Consider the following 20,463-nt stretch of genomic DNA (forward strand, 5'->3'; position numbering starts at 1 on the left):
TCATAGTCATACATGACTTAGAGCAATGCTTCTGAAACTTTAAAGAGCCCATGCATCATCTGGAATCTTGTTTAAAAACACATTTTTGCTCAATAGATATTGAGTGAGCACTGTTGCTCAATAGGTATTGGGTGAGACCTGAAGTATGGCATTTCTAGTAGCAGTGGGCTACAGACCAGGCTATGAAGAGGAAGACATTATCACACCTGTGTTTTTTTTCTTCTGCACTTGAAATGGAATACATTCATTCATTCATTCATTCACTCATTCATTCACTATCATTTGTAGAGGCAGTCTCGTAGTAGAGAACACAAGCTGTGACATTTGTCCCCAGGTTCCAGTTCTGGTTCTGCACTTTACTAAATGGATGATTTATCTGAGTCTCGGTTGCCTGTCCGTAAAATGAGAGTGAAGTGAAATTCCTTTTTTTTTTTTTTTTTTGAGACAGAGTCTCACTCTTTCACCCAGGCTGGAGTGGAGTGGAGCGATCTGGGTTCACTGCAACCTCCACTTCCCAAGTTCAAGCAATTCTCCAGCCTCAGCCTCCCAAGTAGCTGGGACTACAGGTGTACATGCCCACACCTGCCTAATTTGTTTGTATTTTAGTAGAGACAGGGTTTCACCATGTTGGCCAGGCTGGTCTTGAACTCCTGATCTCAAGTGACCCACCTGCCTCAGCCTCCCCAAGTGCTGGAATTACAGGCATGAGCTACCACACCCAGCCAAAATTTACATTTTTTAGCACCATTGTGAATATCAAATGCAATAAAATGTGGCAAACGTCTTTCCCCATGGCCTAGGGCACGGTGCACATTTAGTAAATGGCTGGGACTTGGGAGATTATTTTATTACTCATTTTTTTATTCATTTCAAACTCCCAGTAACTTTATTTTAACATTTACTTCTTACTTATTTCAGCAGAGACTTCCCAGTGATTCCCATGGTGGTAGCAACGGGCCCCAGTTATCCTCAGGAAGCAGAGGAACTGGCATAGACCAAGAGACATGATTTCTAATCATTTCAGCAAAAAGTAGGAGGAAATTGATGATGAGACAGATACAAGGGATGAACTATGGGAACCATTTGGCAAATGACTTCACCAGAAAAAGAGAGTGAGAAACGTGTGTGAGTGGAAGAGAGAGAGAGAGAGAGAGAAACTGGAACGGGGTAAAATGTCAACAGATCGCAAGCTGTTAATTATCTGGAGAGAACTAAATATTATGTAGGCAATTATCGACAGGCGTCTGAAAGCAACAATAGGAGAATTTGGTCCTCAGCCAAATTCCATCTCCCTTTGGAGAAGGACTGGGGGGATGGGCTTTAGCATTCAGAGCAAGCATTTCACACAGAGGGAGAGTGAGGGGCCCGGGCCCCTAGGAAGGGGGGTAGGCAGGGGTCCCCCCGCCCCACACTTCCAGACAATCCATCAGGATCCTTTGCCAAGCACACAGCGCTTGGCTTTGAAAGGCGGCTTTGCCCAAAAGCTCTGGGCCTGGAAACCTCAGCCCCCTCCTCATCCACCCTCCCTCCCCCAAGATGTCATCTTTTGAGACGATTTCATGTGGAAGCATCGCTAAGTAAATTCGCTAAATGCCTATTCATCCCTGTCAGATGGGGACTCGGTGAAGCGGTAAATGTGAAAATGGCCCCAGCTCACAGCCCTGAAAGGCGCTTTCTGGGATTGCCAAATGGAACTGCAGCCGCTGACCCTGGGAGGCCTGAGGCTTCACGAGAAGGGGGCCCAGGAGCCCCGGCCCGGCCCCTTCAATCCTCCCACTCAGGGTGTCTGAGAGACCTTATTTATTATTCCAACTGCCGGGGACCCATTCAGAGGTTAACTTGTCCCGTATTCATCAGGACAACAATAATGAACTGTCGCGGAGAGTGGTGAGGGGGTTGGTAAATAAGAGCTGTTAAAACGCAGAGTTGGAATGGGCCTCTTTATGGTTTGGAGAGAAACATTGCTTAAATTTTCTTATAGGCCGATTTAGTTTCCACCTCTCCCAGCGACTTATTAAAGAGGCTCTGTCCCCACAAACTACAGGTAACAGAGTCGGAGGCACCAGTGGACTTTACCTCGGCATGCACGATGGGTTTTAACCATGCGGGAGATGCACCATTGTAGGGACACGTGGGGTTAGCCCTTTGCGAACATCTCCTGGGTTCACCTCTGTGCCCATCAGCAAGGTTTAGCTTTCCGTGTGTTTGCTGTATTCAACTCCCTGCAGACACACGGGGTTTTTCTGGCACCTGCCGCTGCTAGAATGGCTGGTTTTGAATTGGTGTTTATTTCAGTAATAGGATGGGACATGAGCAGCGCTCATTTTCACTGCTGCATCTCTTAACTGCTTTGCGCCCCCTCCGCTGGAATTATGAGTTGGTCAACATGAGTCATCCAATGAGAGAACAGGGGCTTGGAGTGGCGAGACTGCAGAGGCGCAGGGAAATGAAGGAGGGGGTGAGCGGTAGGGGCAGCTCAGACCAAAGAGTTGGGAGGCAGAGCAGGACGACGTGCATTGATTGTGCACCTACTGTGTGCCCTTTAAATCCACCCGGTTGTCCATTCAGTATATATGCATGATGGACCTACTAGGTGCTGGGCATGTTTAATTTTCAACCTAGGTGCATTCAGAGAAAGCTACCATTCAGTGAGATTAAATGACATCCTTGGACACACAGCTGACTCAGTCATGGAGCTGGGATCTGTCCCCAGATCTTTCTGTTTCTGCCCAAGCATTGCTTTCTAAGGCACTGTCCTGCTTCTCAAAGGTCTAGCTTCTATTATAACCCCAGAGATGTTTTTTATCTTTCTGCTCTCTTCTCTGTTCCTCCCATTTGAAACAATAGTTAACGCTTTCCTTCAAAGTAAAAATTCCGAAGCAGAGAAGGCTGGTGATAAAGGAGCTGTCACATCAGCACCATTTACCTGTTTGGGTTTATTCAGCAGAATAGGCGACTGCATTTCTGGCAGATGGAGACCCGTGTGACTGCCTTTTAAAATACTGTCACAGCTGTATGTGCAAGCTGATTAGCTGTGACTACACTGCTAGTGCCGAGATTGATGGTGATAAATTTGGGATAACAATGCTGGCAACGATGTCACTCGTTTGTATTGGACTTCATATTTTTTAAAGCTCTCTCAATCAGTAGCCCCGTGGTTATTGAGGACTTGGTATCCGTCCATTCATTGATGCATTCATTGCTCAAAGTGCATTTGAAGGAGTCAGTTTGAACACACATCACTTTGATTCATTTGTTTATTCAACAAATATTAATATAGCTCCTACTGTATGCCAGTGTTGAACAAATCCAGCTGGGCTCTGTCCTCATGGAGCTTACATTCTAATGTAAGCAAGGTCAATGCTTTCAGCTGGTGATACAAGAGTGAAGTATTATGAACAGAGTGATGTAATAAAGGTGGGGAGAGAGCGGGAGACAGGTACTACTTTAGGTTAAGTGGTCGGAAAAGATCTCTCTAAAGAGGTGGTATTTGAAAGGAGACCTGATGACAAGGCCAAGCCAGCAATACTGGGAGAAATTTCCCAGGCAAGCAAATGCAAAGGTCCTGAGGTTGCTGTGCATTTAGCTTTGGGCTGACTTGCTGTTTGCCAAGCCCAGTGCCGGGCACTGGAGATTCCCAAACATGTGGAGCACCACACTTGCCCTCACAGAGTCTCCAGTATATTGGAGTATAGAGGAGACAAATGCACAAACAGCCCATTTTACCATAGTGTGATAGAGTCAGCGATGGTGACATAAAAATGGCGATATAAAGAGGATGCCTTATCAGCCTGTGTGCAAGTGATCAGAGAAGGTGCTTCGAGCAGACTGACATAATCGGTGAAACTTGGTTTCTGTGACAAAGACAGTACCCACGGTCTCTGGCCTGACTCTCCCCTTGGTTTGTTTCCACAGGACAAATGACCAGTTGGTGGCGTTTCTCTCCCGATACCGAGATATGAATTTCTTGAAGTCACACGGCCGGGACAATGCAAGGTAGCACCTTAACCCCTACCCCTGTACAAAATGGAAATGAAAATCTGAGTGATCATTTGGGGAATTTTCTAGGCTGGTTTCACACAACCACAGAAAGGTTGAGCGTGGGAGAAAGGCTTGGCACCAGCTGTCCTTCGCCGTGTCTGCGTGGGATCTGAAGTAGTCCCTCCTGTCAGCCAAAGACAAAGATAACCATAGATGTTTCTCATGGTGTTACAGCCCTTTTGATTACTTCCCCCAAGGACTTCCATGAGTTCAATATCTCATTGCAGCAACCCTTTCAGTAGGGCACCCACGGTTAATTCCCATTTTACTGATGGGAAGACTGAGACCCATAATGTAAGCAACGTCCCCAGATCGTTCATTCAGTCAGCCAGTCATTCAAATACTTACCAAGCATGGGCGTGTGCCAATTGCTGTTCTAGCCGCAAACAAGACCAAGTCCTTCCTCTCAAGGAATTGACCTGTAGTGGAAAAGAGTGTCATACCATCATGGACTTGAACCCAGGGGTCCTGATTCCAGCCCCATGTCCTCCTCACTCCCTCACTGGTGCCCAACACATCAGCAGGGGTTGGAGGCACCCAGAACCCCAACCCAGATCCCTCACACGTCTCTCGCTTAAAATGAACAATGTCAAAAAAAATAGCATCTCTACAGTTCAGCATTGAGCTGAGCCCAAGTCTCCATGATCATCCATCAGCTGGAAGGGATACAGTATTGAGCGCCCCCTGTAGGTGACATCACGTGATGGGATTCCTCATTCCAATAGAAAATACCATTAAAGGCCAGGCGCAGTGGCTCATGCCTGTAATCCCAGCACTTTGGGAGGCCGAGGCGGGCAGATCATGAGGTCAGGAGGTCGAGACCAGCCTGACCAACATGGTAAAACCCTGTCTCTACTAAAAATACAAAAATTAGCTGGGCGTGGTGGCACATGCCTGTAATTCCAGCTACTCAGGAGGCTGAGACAGGAGAATCACTTGCACCTGGGAGGCGGAGGTTGCGATGAACCAAGATCACACCATTGCACTCCACCCTGGGCAACAGAGTGAGACTCCATCTTAAAAAAAAAAAAAAAGAAAACACCATTAAAAACCAGTCCGGGGTGGCTGTGACATCCTGAGGTCTTGTTCTAGCATTGAACCTGGCAGTGCTTGGGATCATTTCAGCTTGTTAACGTGCATGGTTTAGCTCTCAGAGTGTTTTGTTTTGTCTTGTTTTCATTCAGGTGCTTCATTTGAAAATTAACAGCCCCATTGAAAAACAGCAGTATTTCCTATGAAAATCCAGATTTCTAGCCAGTCTTAAAAAATCTGAAGGTCCATTAAGTCTGTGCCTGAATTTTCTCATGGCAGTTATTTCCTGGATCTCAGGTCGCTCGGTCCTCGCCTGTCCCCGTTCCCCAGCCCGGCCCCCGACCGCATCTCTGTTTGTAATCTCTGCTTTAAATCTTCACGGCCGTTGCTGGTGGGAGTGTCGTTTTGGCTGGCTCTGTGACAGTTTACCCAGTTATCCACAGCATGGGAGGAACAAAAGCAAGCAGGTAGCTCCGTCTCCTGAGCTTTAAAGAAGTAATCTAGCCAGGTGCGGTGACTCAACGCCTGTAATCCCAGCACTTTGGGAGGCTGAGGTGGGCGGATCACCTGAGGTCTGGAGTTCGAGGCCAGCCTGGCCAACATGGTGAAACCCCATTTCTACTAAAAATACAAAAATTAGCTGGGTGTGGTGGTGCACACCTATAATCCCAGCTACTTGGGAGGCTGAGGCAGGAGAGTCGCTTGAACCTGGGAGTCGGAGGTTTCAGTGAGTGGAGATTGCACCACTGCACTCCAGCCTGGGTGACAGAGGGAGACTCTGTCTCAAAATAGAAAAAAAAAAAAAAAAGGAACCCTAGAATCCTTGTGTTGTATCATTTTTCTAAATTGAAACTTTGATTTCATTCTGCTGACTATTTATGGATTGTTCCTGCCCTACTCACAGCCTACCTTCTTTATATTAAAAAGGAGGCCTCTTTCTGCAACACTCGAACTTGAAGATGCTCTGTAAATCAGCACAGATTAGTTTACTACACTCAGGCCACTAAGAGTACAGAGGCCTGGCTGGATGAGTAAGAAGAATCACGGCCACTGTGTATTGTGTTCCTACTAAGTGGGCCCTTTTTGTATAGGATCCAAATTTGTTTTCAGAGCCACTCAATGCAGCTATAAGAATTATTCTCCCCATTTGTCAAGCTTCTGGAGTTTACCTAATTTTTCTGAAGATTCCACAGCTGGTTAAATGCTAGAATTTGAACCCAAGTTTTTCTGGCCCCATAGCTGCAGGAGCGAAGTGGGGCTGGGCAAGGATTCCATGGAGGTGGCTAATTGTCAGAAGTGGCTCAGACATTGGTATTCCTCACCCCCAGGTAGAGAAGGAAAAACCCTTCTTCTCCAGGTAGCAGCTAATAGGTGATTTGTGCAAAGTTGTGTCTGGAGAAAGGAGCCCATTGTAAATGTATCAACTTGTGTGTGAATTACATCCACCCTAGTATTAACTATTTCAGCCTAGTCAGGATTTATTCTCTGAGCACTATTTGTCAGGCACAGTGCTAGGAACTGAGTATAGCACAAGTTAAAAGCAGGAACAGTGAGGTTACACCTTCTAATTTGGAATTCCAATCTACTGTGTTCTAGCTGTGTTGCATTGGACGAGTGACTTAACCTTTCTGAGCTGGTTTCATAATATTATATGAAAATATTAATAGACCTATACTCATTTATTCATTGAGAGGATTAAATGAGATGCTGCATATATAGCATTTGGCATAGTAAATGTTTATGATGATGGTGATGATTATGTCATTGTTGTGATAAGCATAGAACTAAATTGTTGCAGGTAGGAGAAAGAAATAGATGGAGAATGGGCTTGAATTGTGCCTCTAGGTGCCTGAGTACATTTTGTATAATTGATGTGCATCCGTAATTGACAGGTGGTACCCAAATGTCTTGGGACAACATAAAGAAGTCTCAGGTTAAGGAAATGCTTCTTACACCTCCCTCCAAGACCCTAAAACCCAAAGGTCTCTTGACAGAATAGCTCACAAGTTCCAACTCTTGAGCATGAGTCCCCAGCTGGGATTTTCTCATTTACAGGAAGTTAGGGCAGTGATTCAGCATTAATTTAATAGTAAAACAAGCCAATGTCCCATTTACTGGCCACTTCCCTCTTTGTTAGCTGTGGCCTCACCTGCTGCATGAATAAGCCTACCTATAGCCCATCATCCATGGTCCCTCCCAAGTGACCAGAGCTGGGCATGGCTTGGCTCCAGTTCTTTCACTGGTGATGTGTTAGGGAGAACTCTTTTGGTGGGAAATGACAGAAACCCAGCTCAAACTAGCTTAAGGGTAAAGAACATTACCAGATCAGGTAACTAAAACATTAGGGCTGACTTCAGGTATGGCTAAATCAAGCTGTGCAAATTATATCATCAAGCCCAGACTCTCTATTAGTTCTGTTTTTCTGTGTGTACGTTTAATTTTCTGGCACTGGGTGGGGATTATTGGCAATATATTAGCCTCCTTTTATAGATAAGGGAACTGAGACTCAAAAAGGTGAAGTTACTTGCTCAAACTCACAGCACTAGGGCAGCGGGGAGGACTCACACCCAAGTGAGTGTTCAGAGAGTCCAAGCTCATAATTCTCATGTGATGAAGCCTCTCTGTATTCTAGGCCTGCTTTCTTCCAAGGCACTGGTGACTTTGAGGCAGCTACTCTGCTTCTCTTGACTTCATTTTCTCCCTTTGAAAAACAAGGAGGTTGCATGAGAAAGTCTCCAAATTCCCTTCCCATTCTGGTATTTCATGTGTCCAGACCAGCCCTGGTAAAAGAGGAGGTGACGGAGGCCGAGATCTTGAAAGACAGAGAGATGGGGATGAACAAAGGCAAGCAGTAAAATACAGAATAGGCCACGGGGTGCCTCAGTTTTTAATTCCACATAGCTCCTAATAGCAATGTTGACCTTCTGTCTTCATCTCCAGCCTTTAGCAGCCAATTTGGACTTCTGGCTCCCACTGTGAAGAGATGGCATAAAGGCAAACTAGTATTCTAATAGCTGCCAAATTGGTCCTGATTGTTTCTGTTATTAAATGAAGGGGAGGGTTGTGTTCACTGTTTCTCCTTGCTTTCCTCCAAAAGTAAAGTCACTAGATATATTGCAAGACAGGTAGCACAATTGTCATTTTCCCAGGCATCCTCAGCAGGGCTTGCAGAAGCAAGTGGCCACACGTTTACTCTCAGCCTGAATAATCCAGGTATTTGGAAACGTCCCTACAAGTCCCTGGCCTTGGCTCAGGGAGCATCAGAGAAGTTTTTCAAATCTCTGAAACCTGTTCAAGTCTCAGTGTGTGGGGACAGGCCTCTTCCAGGGAGCTGGAAGATGAAAATTGGCGTTTCTCTGAGACTTTTCCTTCCCTGGTTGATCTAATTTCTCCGCTTCATCCAGGGTCACCAGGGCCTCCATGTTAGCCCTGGGACACAGTGTGTGAAGTGCCAGAGCATAGATGCTGGAGTCCAGCCACCTGGGTCGAAATGCCAGCTCTTCTATACCACAGCCCTGGGATTCAGCAAATGGCTTCAACAGGCCATGCCTCCGTTTCTCCATCTTTATAAAATTCAAATAATGATCATGGGACTGGGGAGATGGAGCATCATCACTGGCCACAGGAAGGCCCCAAGCTGGGCGCATTCCAGGACATTTTCTCATTTCACCTTCATTTAGCAGGTGTTACCCCATTTCAGAAATGAATACAGCTGAGGTTTGAGAGTCGCTTTACCTTACTCAAGGCCCTACAGCTAGTGAACGACAGAGCTGAGATGGAACCTGGTTCTGTCCGACTTTAAGGCCTGTGTTCTTTTATTACTCTCTAGTGACTGCATTTGAGAGGACCTGCAAGTTCACGCTCTTGAGGTGTGCAGATGAAAGAAAATCCTGCTGAATGTAAATAGAATTATCTTTTTGCATGGGTGAGGGTAGGTCCTTCCCCTACTTCCTAGGGTCAGCATTTTGCAAAGTGTGTTTATGTGCCACCAGGACATGGGGGATTCTTTTGGGTCCTTTATAAGTGGGCGTGCTATGAAAGTTAGGTATTGATCTTATGTGTATCAACAAATTTATAAAATTAGCTGCGCCAACTCATGACTTATGGACATTATGCTTCGAATAAGGCTACATTGAAAGAAAACAGTTGAAGCTATTTAAAGTTAGCTTAGAGGCTGGGTGCAGTGGCTCACACCTGTAATCCCAGCATCCTGGGAGGCTGATGTAGGAGGATCGCTTAAGGCCAGGAGTTTGAGGCTTGCACCACTGCACTGCAGCCTGGGTGACAAAGCGAGATCATGTCTCTAAAAATAATAAAGTTGGCTTAGAGCAGAATATTAAGGGGCCTCTGGTATAGGATGCTACATAAAGCACATAGCATAGCAGTTAAGAATCCAGGCTCTGGAGCCAGACTGTCAAGATTCACGGGCCAGCTCTAATGCCCACTCACAGTGTGTGACCTTGGGTAAGTTACGTGAGTTACCTGTGTATCAGTTTTCTCATCTGTAAGATGGGAATGATGATAATCATACCAATCCCATAGAGTTGTTGCAAGAATTAATACATGGAAAAGCCCTTGGGGACAGTTAGTTGCGCCTATTAAGTTGATGATGATCATAATGGTGGTAGTGATAGTGGTGATAATGATGGAGTTGTTGACATGAGAAGAATCTTGATGATAATCACACATGATTAAGATGTTACAAAAATGTTCAATAACTCTTATGTTCAATAACTCTCATGTCCACTGGGGACATGGGAGATTCTTTTGGGCCCTTTATAAGTGGGCATGTGATGAAAGTTAGGTATTGACCTTATATGTATCGACAACAATTTATAAAATTAGCCACTCCAACCCATGATTTATGGATATTATGCTTAAAGTAAGGTGAAGCATAGTAAGAGAAACAGCTATCATTTCAAATATAAGAAAGCCAGGCAGGTAGATTCCAGCCCCAGGTTAGAAGTGGTATAGAGAAGTTTCTGTCTCTTCTCCGGTCTGAACCACATCTGCCAGAGGCAGCACTCTCCTATTGGAGGCCGGGATGGCATCTGAGCTGCCTCCCTAGCTCCCCTTTTCTGACATTGAACTAATCATCAGACCCAAACCTCCTTTGATGTATAAACAAGCAAATGTTTAACCAAAAGTTGGCAAATCAGTCGAGAGCCTGGCCAGGAACCTCCTCCAGGCAAATCCGCATTCAGGAAGCCCTTTGGTGCCAGCTTGCTTATTGAGAGAAGAGCTCTCTTTCTGGCTAACTTGTAGCTCCATGATTGATGCGAGGAGATCATTAATATCTCATCTCCAATAGGGAAAGCAGATTGCATTTCTCTTTTGCTTTCCTTAAACCCAACCGATGCGTTCATGACTATTTGCGTGTTCACTTTATTTAAGCCAATTATAGCAGCCACGTCAAAATAAAGTCTGGCATTATGTAGGCACCCACACAAAACTGCACACACATACCTCCCTGGGCCTCAGCGTGTGTTTTTAGGTCATCTTTAGAACTTTTCTTCCTTCCAAACAATACACAAAGAAGTTAGACAAAAGACTAGAGGGGAAGTACCTTCCCAGTGTCATCTCTGAAAGATAGAGTATGATTTTTATTTTCTTCTTTGCATTTTTTAATGTTCCAAACCATCTATGAAGGCTATGCATTCCTTTTACAATCAGAAAAAAAGGCAGTAAACAATGTTTTCAAAAATACATGAAATGTGGAAAACCAATTAGCCCTCAACAGACCTTTAGACGCTTGGCGATGCAAGCTGATTCAGAGACGTGAGCCCTGTGAAGAATGTGAACCACCAAGCCCAGGTACTCCAGCCTCAGGATTCAGGCCACTGACTCTGCATTTCCACTTGAGCTTCTTTTTCTTCCCTCCTTGAATATCAAACCTAAGTCAGCTTTCTCCACACAGGGCAGCAGTAATAACTGGTACATGTGCCACTGATTATCCTAAGCACCTTGCAGATATTCACTCTTTCTACAACAACCCCATGATGTAAGTGTGATCATTATGCCCATTTTCCAGATGGGGACACTGAGGCTGGAAAGATTAAATAACATACAGCTCATAGGTGGTGAGACAGACTTGAAGCCAAGCAGAGTGACTCCAAAGTCGGGGTTCTTTTTATTTTTCTTTTTGAGACAGAGTCCTGCTCCATCACCCAGGCTGGAGTGCAACCTCAGCTCACTCCAACCTCCACCTCCAAGGTTCAAGCGATTCTCGTGCCTCAGTCTCCCAAGTAGCTGGGATTACAGGCATGTGCCACCATGCCTAGCTAATTTTTGTAGTTTCAGTAGAGATGGGGTTTCGCCATGTGGTCCAGGCTGGTCTCGAACTCTTGAGCTCAAGTGATCCACCTGCCTCGGCCTCCCAAAGTGCTGGGATTACAGGCGTTAGCCACCACGCCCAGCCTGAAGTCAGCGTGCTTAACCACCATGCTGCACTGACTCCCTAAGGGTGCTGACTGCGGAGTTTCCCTCCATATCCAAGCCACGTGGACTTGTGGGTGGTATGTCCCTTCCACCAGTCACATCAAGTCGGCCACTATGAAGTGAGGTTGTGAAGCTGAGGACTTCCCTGTAGCTTCCTTTGTCAGCCACAGGGCCCTTGCACTTTCAATTTTCTGTCACTCATAAAGGCCTTCCCCATAACTCCCTAGAGGACTGATCCCTTCTCTTTGAGCTTGCATGCCACCTGCTCCTCAGTGAAGCCTTCCCCAGTGATCTCCACTAATTAAGTCCCTGTCTCTTTATTTTCTACCATTACCCCCATATTTGTTCCTATATAGCATGTAATTTTATATTTGTGTTTCATATTTCTCGATGTCTACTTACTTATTAGAACCTTGTGGCTAGAGTGTGGAATGCAGAGCCTGACACTAAGGCTTGAATCCCCTCATTGTCACTCACCAGCTGTGTGGGTCTTGGGAAATTTACTTAACCTTTCTGTGTCTATGTTCCTTCATTTGTAAAATGAGCCCTCATGGGGTTGCAGTGAATTCTAAACAAAAGAATATATATTAAGTGCATAGAACAGAGCCTAGAATGTAGTATATGCGCAATAAATGGTAGCTGTTGTTATTTACGCTTTTTGTCTCGCCTAGAAGAGAGAGAAGGGCAGGGGTGATGTCCATCATATTTAAAACCATTTTCTCAGTGCATAGAGCAGGGCCTGGAATATCGAAGGTGCTCTCTAATGCTGCTAAAGGAATGAATTCCCCAAGCCTTCTTGATCTTCCAGCTACTGTAGGATAGAGGCATGACAATTGACTCCAGCTCAGGCCCAGAAGGGGCACAGCCTACCTTGGGCCTGAGAGAAATGGCTAGCAGGGGCATTGAGGAACTGCCAAACTTCAAAATCAGTGAGCTGAATCCTCACGAGCTCATCCAGAGCTTGGACAGAATTAGAAGGATGGCCAGGACACTTGTCACCTTCATGCCACAACCATGGCTATTGCACAACTAAAACAAGGACTTCTGTCCTTGGTGCTGAAATATCATTGCTCTGCCAGACAAAAGGATTTCTTCTTAGCCGTGGAGGTGTCCTATGTACCTGTCTACCAAATCCCAGAAGAGAGAAGAGGACAGATAGAAATTCACCTTGATAAAGGAAAAAAACATAAAGCATTGTAACGAACATTATGGAGCCCTTACTATGTGCTAAGCACTGTGCTAAGCCCTCCCTATATACAATCTCATTTGAATCATCACACCAGCTCTGTGAATTAGGTATTATGATCACCATTTCCCCTGTGAGAAACCAAAGTACCACATGATTAAAATTGCCTAAGGTTAGTAGAAGACACAAGACTTGGGCCAAGTAATCTGGCTCCAGGACTCAAAATCTTGCCCCTGCATCCCAATAGAATAATATTTAGCTGTGACTTTGTGCCAATAGAGAAAAATCTCAGGCAGCTAAACTGCCCTTTCCTGAGAGCCTGGGAAGAGCTGTGTGAGCCCGTTCACATAGCTGACTGATTTCATGCATTGTGGGTCTGTATGATTTATTCCATGACTTTATTTTTTAACTAAAATCCTTAGGTTGTACTTATGCCGAAGGAGTAATCTAGATTCAATGACAGATTACCAGACAGGAAAACAGAAAAGGGGGAGATTTTATTTTTTCTAGGCATTGTGACTTTGGATGTATCATTTGTACTTTCATTCTCAGGTTTTTTTTTTTAATTTGTAGCATTAGCTATATTAGCTGCTTGTGAAGATTCCTTCTTGCTCAGATATGCTATAAACTTGAAGAGCAGTGTTATTCCTTCTAAAACTTACAGTGGGACAGCTTAATTCTGGAATAATTCCATGCTCAATGAATATATCAAGATTGTAGCCAGTGAATTAACTGAATTGAGAAACTTCTTTATCATCCACCTTTCTGACATTATTTCCAAAAGCCACAGATGTTTTTTTAACTGACTTCTTCTCCCATGGGGGAGAATCAGGACTCCTTCCCACCCTCTGTCTGATTTACTTTGATGCTCAGCTGAGTAGATTTGGTCCCTGGGATGTCCCAATAGGATCATATTTAGCTGTGACTTTTTCCCATAGTGTGCTAATAGGTAAAAATATCAGGAAGGTGAACTGCCCCTTCCTCAGAGCCTAGGAAGTAAAACTGAATGCAAATGATTTCATATTTGACCTCAGGTAGAAGACAGATGTCTTCTAGAGGTCTGGCAGAAAGATTCTTCCAAAGCCAACAATAATCCCTTTTCTTTTGATTCTCTCTCATTTCTGGGCATTGTTTTTTCAAGCATTAGAAGATCATAGATCCATTGTTTCTGTCTTTTTGGTGGGACTGTGGTGAATCGGGGCATCAAAGATGGCAGAGTAGTTAAGAGCTTGCATTGGATCCAGCTAGACCTGCATTGAAATTCAAGACTTCTGGCTGTGTGACCTTGAGAAAGTTACATAACTTTTCTGAGCTTCAATTTTCTTTTCTGTTAAATGTGTGTTAGAAGGATCCGATACCTAGTTAACGAATGTCTGTGACTTCCTGATTGCCCAACAGGTGTGGCTGTTACCCTTCTCTTTATTCATTTTTTCAGTAAATATTTATTAAGCACCAGTTGTATGGTAAGCTCCGATCTAAGCAGTAGGGATACAGCAGTGAACAAAAATAGACAAAAATCTCTGCCATCTTGCAGCTTACATCTAGTGAGTGGAAATAGACAACAGACTAAATAAATATCTTGTATATTGTGTTAGAAAGTGAAAAGTCCTGTGGAGAAATACAAAGCATGAAAGGAGGATAGAGAATGCCAGGCATGGGGGAGGGATGTCATCCTTAGGTAAGAAGGGATTGATGGTTGAGCTGGTTCATTGCTTGGGTGAACAGCGCTTACTAAACACTTTGCAAGGCCCTGTGAGAGCATCATCCATCACACTTTGCAGCTGATTCAGGAGGCTGTCAAGACAGCTGTCATGGGGCTCATCTTACAGATGAGGAAACTGGCATTCAGAGAGGTTAAGCCAGCCCCACACCTCATAGCCTGTGAATGCAGAGGCAGGATTAGTACCTAGATCACCCAGTGTCTGTTTGCTATAGTGTCACCTGTTGCCCCAGGTAACCTACTCAATGGGAAATGAAAAGGAAGAGTGCATCATTGGTCGCCTTTTGTATACTGGGCTTACTGCTACAGATCTGCACTTCACGCCTCAGGTGACAGAGCCATGCACCCCTTGTTGGTGAGCCACATTTTATCAAAAGTCACTCAGGTGTTCACTGACTTACCTTGCCTTCCAATTTTACCTTTTCAAGTTATGGTAAAGAAAGGGAAGAAAAAATGCAAATCCCTGCCCAAACAGCCGATGCCTCTCCCCTGGTAGATACCCCATTGCTGGGCCTCTGTCACCATCTCCTAGTCCAAGACTTAAGTCCCCATTCACCCCTGTGACTCCAGAAACTTTTCTGAGACCTAGGGAATTGATTGTCTCCATTTACTCTTAGTTAACCAAAGCATGCGTTTGCAGCATATCAGTTTTTGAATGCGGTAAATACAGCAACCCATCTCCCAATCCCATGAATATTTCATTTTGGAGATGACTACATAAATATTGTATTTGAATATTATGGTCTGGGACATCACATTAAAATTGCAAGACGATGCTATTATCCCATATAATGGAACATGAAATTAAAAAACTGGTGAATGGAAAGAAAAATTTTGCTAGTCCTCTCACCTGTATTTCTTCTCTGTCTCTCTCTCACGGTTAGTCTGGTAACCATGTAAGTTTGAATACAAATTATCTAAAATTGAAAGTTTCAAGCATGGTTAAGTGCATCGACTGGGACATTTTTGTATAATTAGCACTAGCCAGAGGCAAGGCAGGGTTTTATTTTCCTAAACTCAGGGGCTTCCTTTGATGGCCCAGTTAGAGCTCAGTTACATTTCAGTGGGTTAATACTGTATTACAAAAAATCTTCGCTGAGTTCCTTCCCAGCAAGAACATGACTTTGCTAATGAGCTTGGATTATCTGTCTTCCATTGTCTGTCTGACCCCTGTAGGGATTTAACTTTACAATCCAGACCTAGCCCAATTTTGTATTTTACCAAGGGGGAAACTGAGACACAGAGAGGACTCCTCTCCAGCAAGAACATGGCTTTGCTAATGAGCTCAGATTTTGCATGTGGAAAGATGTGTTAGAGAAAGAGCAAGACCCGTGACATAGGACACCTGGGTCTTTTGGTTGGTTCTACCCTTGTGTTGAGTCCTCTGTGTGTCCTTAGAAAAGTTGCCAGTCTTCTCTGGGCTCCCGTGTATCCATATGAGATGTATTGCTTGTGCCATGCCCTTTTCCTGAGTATAACAATGTGACTTATAGAATGTCAAAGCTGGAGAGTACCTTGGGAATTACCTAACCCAGGATTATTGTGACTGGACCGATGGCTTATGGGCTGGATTCATCCTAGGGAGATGTTTTATTCAACCAGAAATGCTTTTTTATTTTAAAGGAGTGGAAGTGCATTTCAGAATGTGTGTCCTTCACTTCTCTGCTAATTTCATCACTCCTTGTTTTTTCATATTCAGGCTGCTTCACACGCTTCCATTATCTGTCTGACCCCCCTATAGGAATCTAACTTTACAACCCATATCTAGACCAACTTTGTATTTTACCAAGGAAGAAACTAAGACTCAGAGAGGACTCCTTAACATTTTGAAGTCACCCAGCTGGTGACAGGTAAAACCACACTGCCCTGCAGATGAAAAGCACATTTCAGCCGAATTAAGTCTGTTCCCTGCCAGCATCATCGTCATCGCCATTTCATTACACCATCATCCATTTTGTGATGACTTAGATGTATTGTCATTATCTTCCATAGTAGCCAATGTCTAGAGGTGGGTTTTCTGCTCATGCAGAAAAGAAATGCTGAGAATGTAGGTTTACTAATGAGGTTTCAAGTAATTCCCTTGAGTGGATGTCAGTGGATTTGTGGGAAGCCCAGTGAGAGGGAATTCTTTCTGGAATTCAGCGTGACTACCAGGGCAGGACCATCTTCAGCTTCCAAACCCTGAAGTCTCGTCATCACAGTAGACTTTTCTTGAGCAGCTGACCTGCACTGTCCTAGGAACTGGAAGGGAGGCACAAAGTCTGGAGCCAAAGTGTGTTGTAGTGAGAACAAAGGCTACCTGCAAGGAGACAGGTAACTCCAGTCTGAAGACAGAGTAATGAGGTCTGTTGCAGAAATGCAGACAGCTCTAGAACTCTAAGCAGACTGGCTCAGTGGAAGAGGAGGCATTTTTGTGCCACAGCCCTGGCTACCTGCCCTGTCTGGAGCCTAAGAACCTTCCCACACATCATGATTGTGATGAAGTTGAAATCATTCAGGCATGTATTAGGACTTTTTCAAACGCAAGTGAGGAATCTCATCTCAAAAATGCCTTAAGCACATAACACACAAGTCTGGGAGAGGGTCAGGCACAGTGAGACCCAGAATCTCAACTGAACCCATCAAGCCCTTGGCACTGTGTCTTTCTGTCTCCTATTTCCAGTTTGCTCCATTGTCAGACAACCTCTGTATTCATGGTGATAAGATGGCTACCAGCAGCCCTAGGCTCACATCCTCCCTGCCAGAAATCTCACAAAAAAGCCCCTCCTTCTCAGTAACTCCAGCAACAATCCAAGACCTAGTCTCAGACCCGGCTTGCATTGCTGGCCCATCCCAGAACTGATTATGGAGGCCAGACAGATGGGATGCTCTGATCCATCCTGGGTCATGTTCCCACCCCTGGTGCTAGGGTGAGGATACAAACCCAACTAAACTGAGACTTAAGGATGAGTCCAAAGTAAAGCAAAAGGTGGTTCCCAGAAAAATCATAAATGGATGCTGAGCAGGCAAAAACAAGGCATGGAGCACCGATACCTGCTGCAGCATGGATGAACCTGGAAAACATTATGCCAAGCAAAAGATGCAGACACAAAAGGCCATGTATTGTATGACTGCCTTTATATGAAATATCTAGAATTGGTAAACCCATAGAGGCAGAAGACAGACTGATGGTTATCAGGGGCTAGCATGAATGGGGAGTGGCTGCGTAACGTGTATGGGGTTTTCTTTTGGGGGCTGATGAAATGTTTTGAAGCTAGGCAGAGGTGACAGTTGGACAACATTGTTAATGAACTAATTCCACTAAACTGTACACCTTAAATGCTTAATTTTAAACCACTGCTGTTATAGCAGAGCCCCTGGTCCCCCTCCAGTCTGCATGGAGCCTGCATGGAGTAGGCACTCGGTGCTGCCTGTAGCAATCCACACAGTGCCTTTGTGGAAAATAGAAAAGGCAGCTCTTCCTTGAGACACTTAGATCCCCTTGATCATAAAATCATTTCTTGGTCTCTTGTTATTTTACACTGTGTGGATGTCATCTTTATTAAAAACGCATGACCTTTTCAATCTGTGTCATCTGCCCAGAGCAGTCTCCCAATTAAGCCAAACTGGTCTGCTCTCCAGATCTCTGATGAGTCTGTTTTCTGTCTAGAATGTCCATTTTCTTTCCTCCCTTCACCTCTCCCAGCCTGACTCGGGCCCTGCCTCATCCATGACGCCATCCCTGACCACCAACCAAGTCCACAGCATGCTGGCTTTTCAGCCTTGCTCTAGTCCCCATTTTTCCAGAAGTTCCTTGAAACTCATTTAACCTAGGGTTACATGTGCCTGTATCATATTTGCCCAGTCAGACTATGAGTTCCTAGAAGATAAAGCCTGCTGTTTATAGTGTTTCCTGTCTTTCACTGTACCCACCACAAGGCTGGGGTTGTGGTAGGTGCTGGACATCTATTTGCCTATTGATGGATTCAGTGTCTATCCATTCTGTGAATACTCACTAACCACTTACTATGTGCCAGGCACAGAGTGATGAGCAAAAACAAGAACCACCCTAGCTCACATGAAGCTTGTAGTCTACTGGAAAGGGTAGACAGTAATCACAGAATCACAGAAATGTGCTATGGCAAGTTGCTGAGTTCATACACATGTAAAAATGGGTGAATAAAAGTACTGTCTCTGGGGTTTTCATGAGAATTAAAGTAGATAATCCATATAAAGCCCTTGGGATGATAATGCTCATGTTTTCGTTGCTATGGTGATGGTGGTAGTGATAATGGGGATGAAGATGGTGGTGATACTGAAATTGGTGATGATGGTGGTGATGATGGCGATGGGGGTGATGACAGTGGTGATAATGAAAATTGTGATGATGGTAATGGCAATGATGGTGGAAGAAATTACAGTGTTGTAAGACTGTAAGGACTGGGAGAGTAGCTTTTGGTCTGCAATCTGATCGATGAATTGAAGTTCACTCAGGGAACACTGAAGGGGAGAGGAAGAAGTCAGTCATTCCCAGCACATACAGAGTCCATGACTGAAGGCACATGTGTAAGGAAACTGTGGTGGTGTGGAGAAGCATTCATACAATAGAGTTATTTATAAGGGCTTGAAAAATCCAGAGTCCTGGTCATGTGTAAGGGCCAGCAGGCTGAAGGAGCAGAAAGATCCCTGAGTTCAACTCTAGACTGTAAGCTCCCATCTAGATAACTAGCTCCTTAGGAGCAGAGATCGTCCTTACTTTTCCTTGACCTCCACCATGGGCCAGCACAGTACCTGGCACATGATATGTGAAAATGGTGACAGTGGTGCTGATAATGAAGATGGAGATGATGATGATGGTGGCGGTGACAGTGATGATAATGAAAATGGTGATGATGGTAATGGCAATGATGGTTATGTGTGCAATGAATGTTAATTGCTAATGGACTGAGCGTTTGGTCCAAAAGGCTTGGTTCTAGCTCTGTCCACCCTCCCAAACGCCTGCGTCACCAGCTCTGGGACCTGAACAGCTTTGGTTTCTGCATCTACAAAATAGGAAATGCCAACTCTGCCCAGCCTGCCTTGCAAAATTCTAAACAAGATGATTATACGTATATAGTTACTAGAGTAGGAGTTATTAATCTAGGGTTCATGGGAAAAATTCAGGGGAGGTTCGTGATTTTGGATGAGAAGAAAATGATATCTTTTTTAATGGAATTCCAACTGAAATCTAGCTAAATGTAGGTAACAAATCACAGTAGTATTAGCTGTAACTGACTCAGTCACCAGTAGGAATCATCTATTTTCCTATTGCATTATAGTTGGTGCAGATACCTCTAAATATCATTTATGCTCACCACTACTTCAAAATTTCAGGAGTTAGGCCAGGCACAATGGCTCACACCTGTAATCCCAGCACTCTGTGAGGCCAAGGTGGGCGGATCACCTGAGGTCAGGAGTTCAAGGCCAGCCTGGCCAACATGGTGAAACCCCATCTCTACTAAAAATACCAAAAAAAAAAAAAAAAATTAGCTGGGCAAGGTAGTGTGTGCCTGTAATCCCAGCTACTCAGGAGGCTGAGGCAGGAGAATCACTTGAACCCAGGAAGCGGAGGTTGCTGTGAGCCAAGATCACGCCACTGCACTCCAGCCTGAGCTATAGAGTGAGACCCTGTCTCAAAAAAAAAAAAAAAAATTACAGGACTTAATAGACCTGCCATGATATCTTGTTATTTAATGTATTAATAAAGAAACACATGTATTAGCATACATTCAGTGTTTTAAAAAAATGTATTTTGTAATCCAGGCCACATGCAGTGGCTCACACCTATAATCCCAGCACTTTGAGAGGCCAAGGTGGGAGGACTGCTTGAGGCCAGGAGTTTTACGCCAGCCTAAGCAACATTGTGAGACCCTGTCTCTACAAAAAATTTAAGCAGCAGCCAGACATGGTGGTGCATGCCTGTAATCCCAGTGCTTTGGGAGCCTGAAGCCAGAAGTTCAAGATCAGTCTAGGCAACATAGTGAGATCCCATCTCTACAAAAATAATTTTCAAAATCAGTGAGACATG

At 44.5% G+C, this 20,463-nt stretch overlaps 1 protein-coding gene across 1 annotated transcript in view; it reads left to right on the forward strand.

Annotated features, from left to right (window-relative positions):
* The window catches only part of XYLT1 (xylosyltransferase 1), a 368,112-nt gene that overhangs the window by 308,292 nt on the left and 39,357 nt on the right, over positions 1-20,463 (forward strand). Inside the window, exon 6 of the mRNA XM_054454615.2 lies at positions 3,916-3,996. Coding sequence (XP_054310590.2) covers positions 3,916-3,996 — 81 coding nt within the window. The remainder of the gene's footprint in view (positions 1-3,915; positions 3,997-20,463) is intronic.

This window comes from Pongo pygmaeus, chromosome 18, assembly GCF_028885625.2.
Source record: "Pongo pygmaeus isolate AG05252 chromosome 18, NHGRI_mPonPyg2-v2.0_pri, whole genome shotgun sequence".
NCBI lineage: Eukaryota > Metazoa > Chordata > Mammalia > Primates > Hominidae > Pongo > Pongo pygmaeus.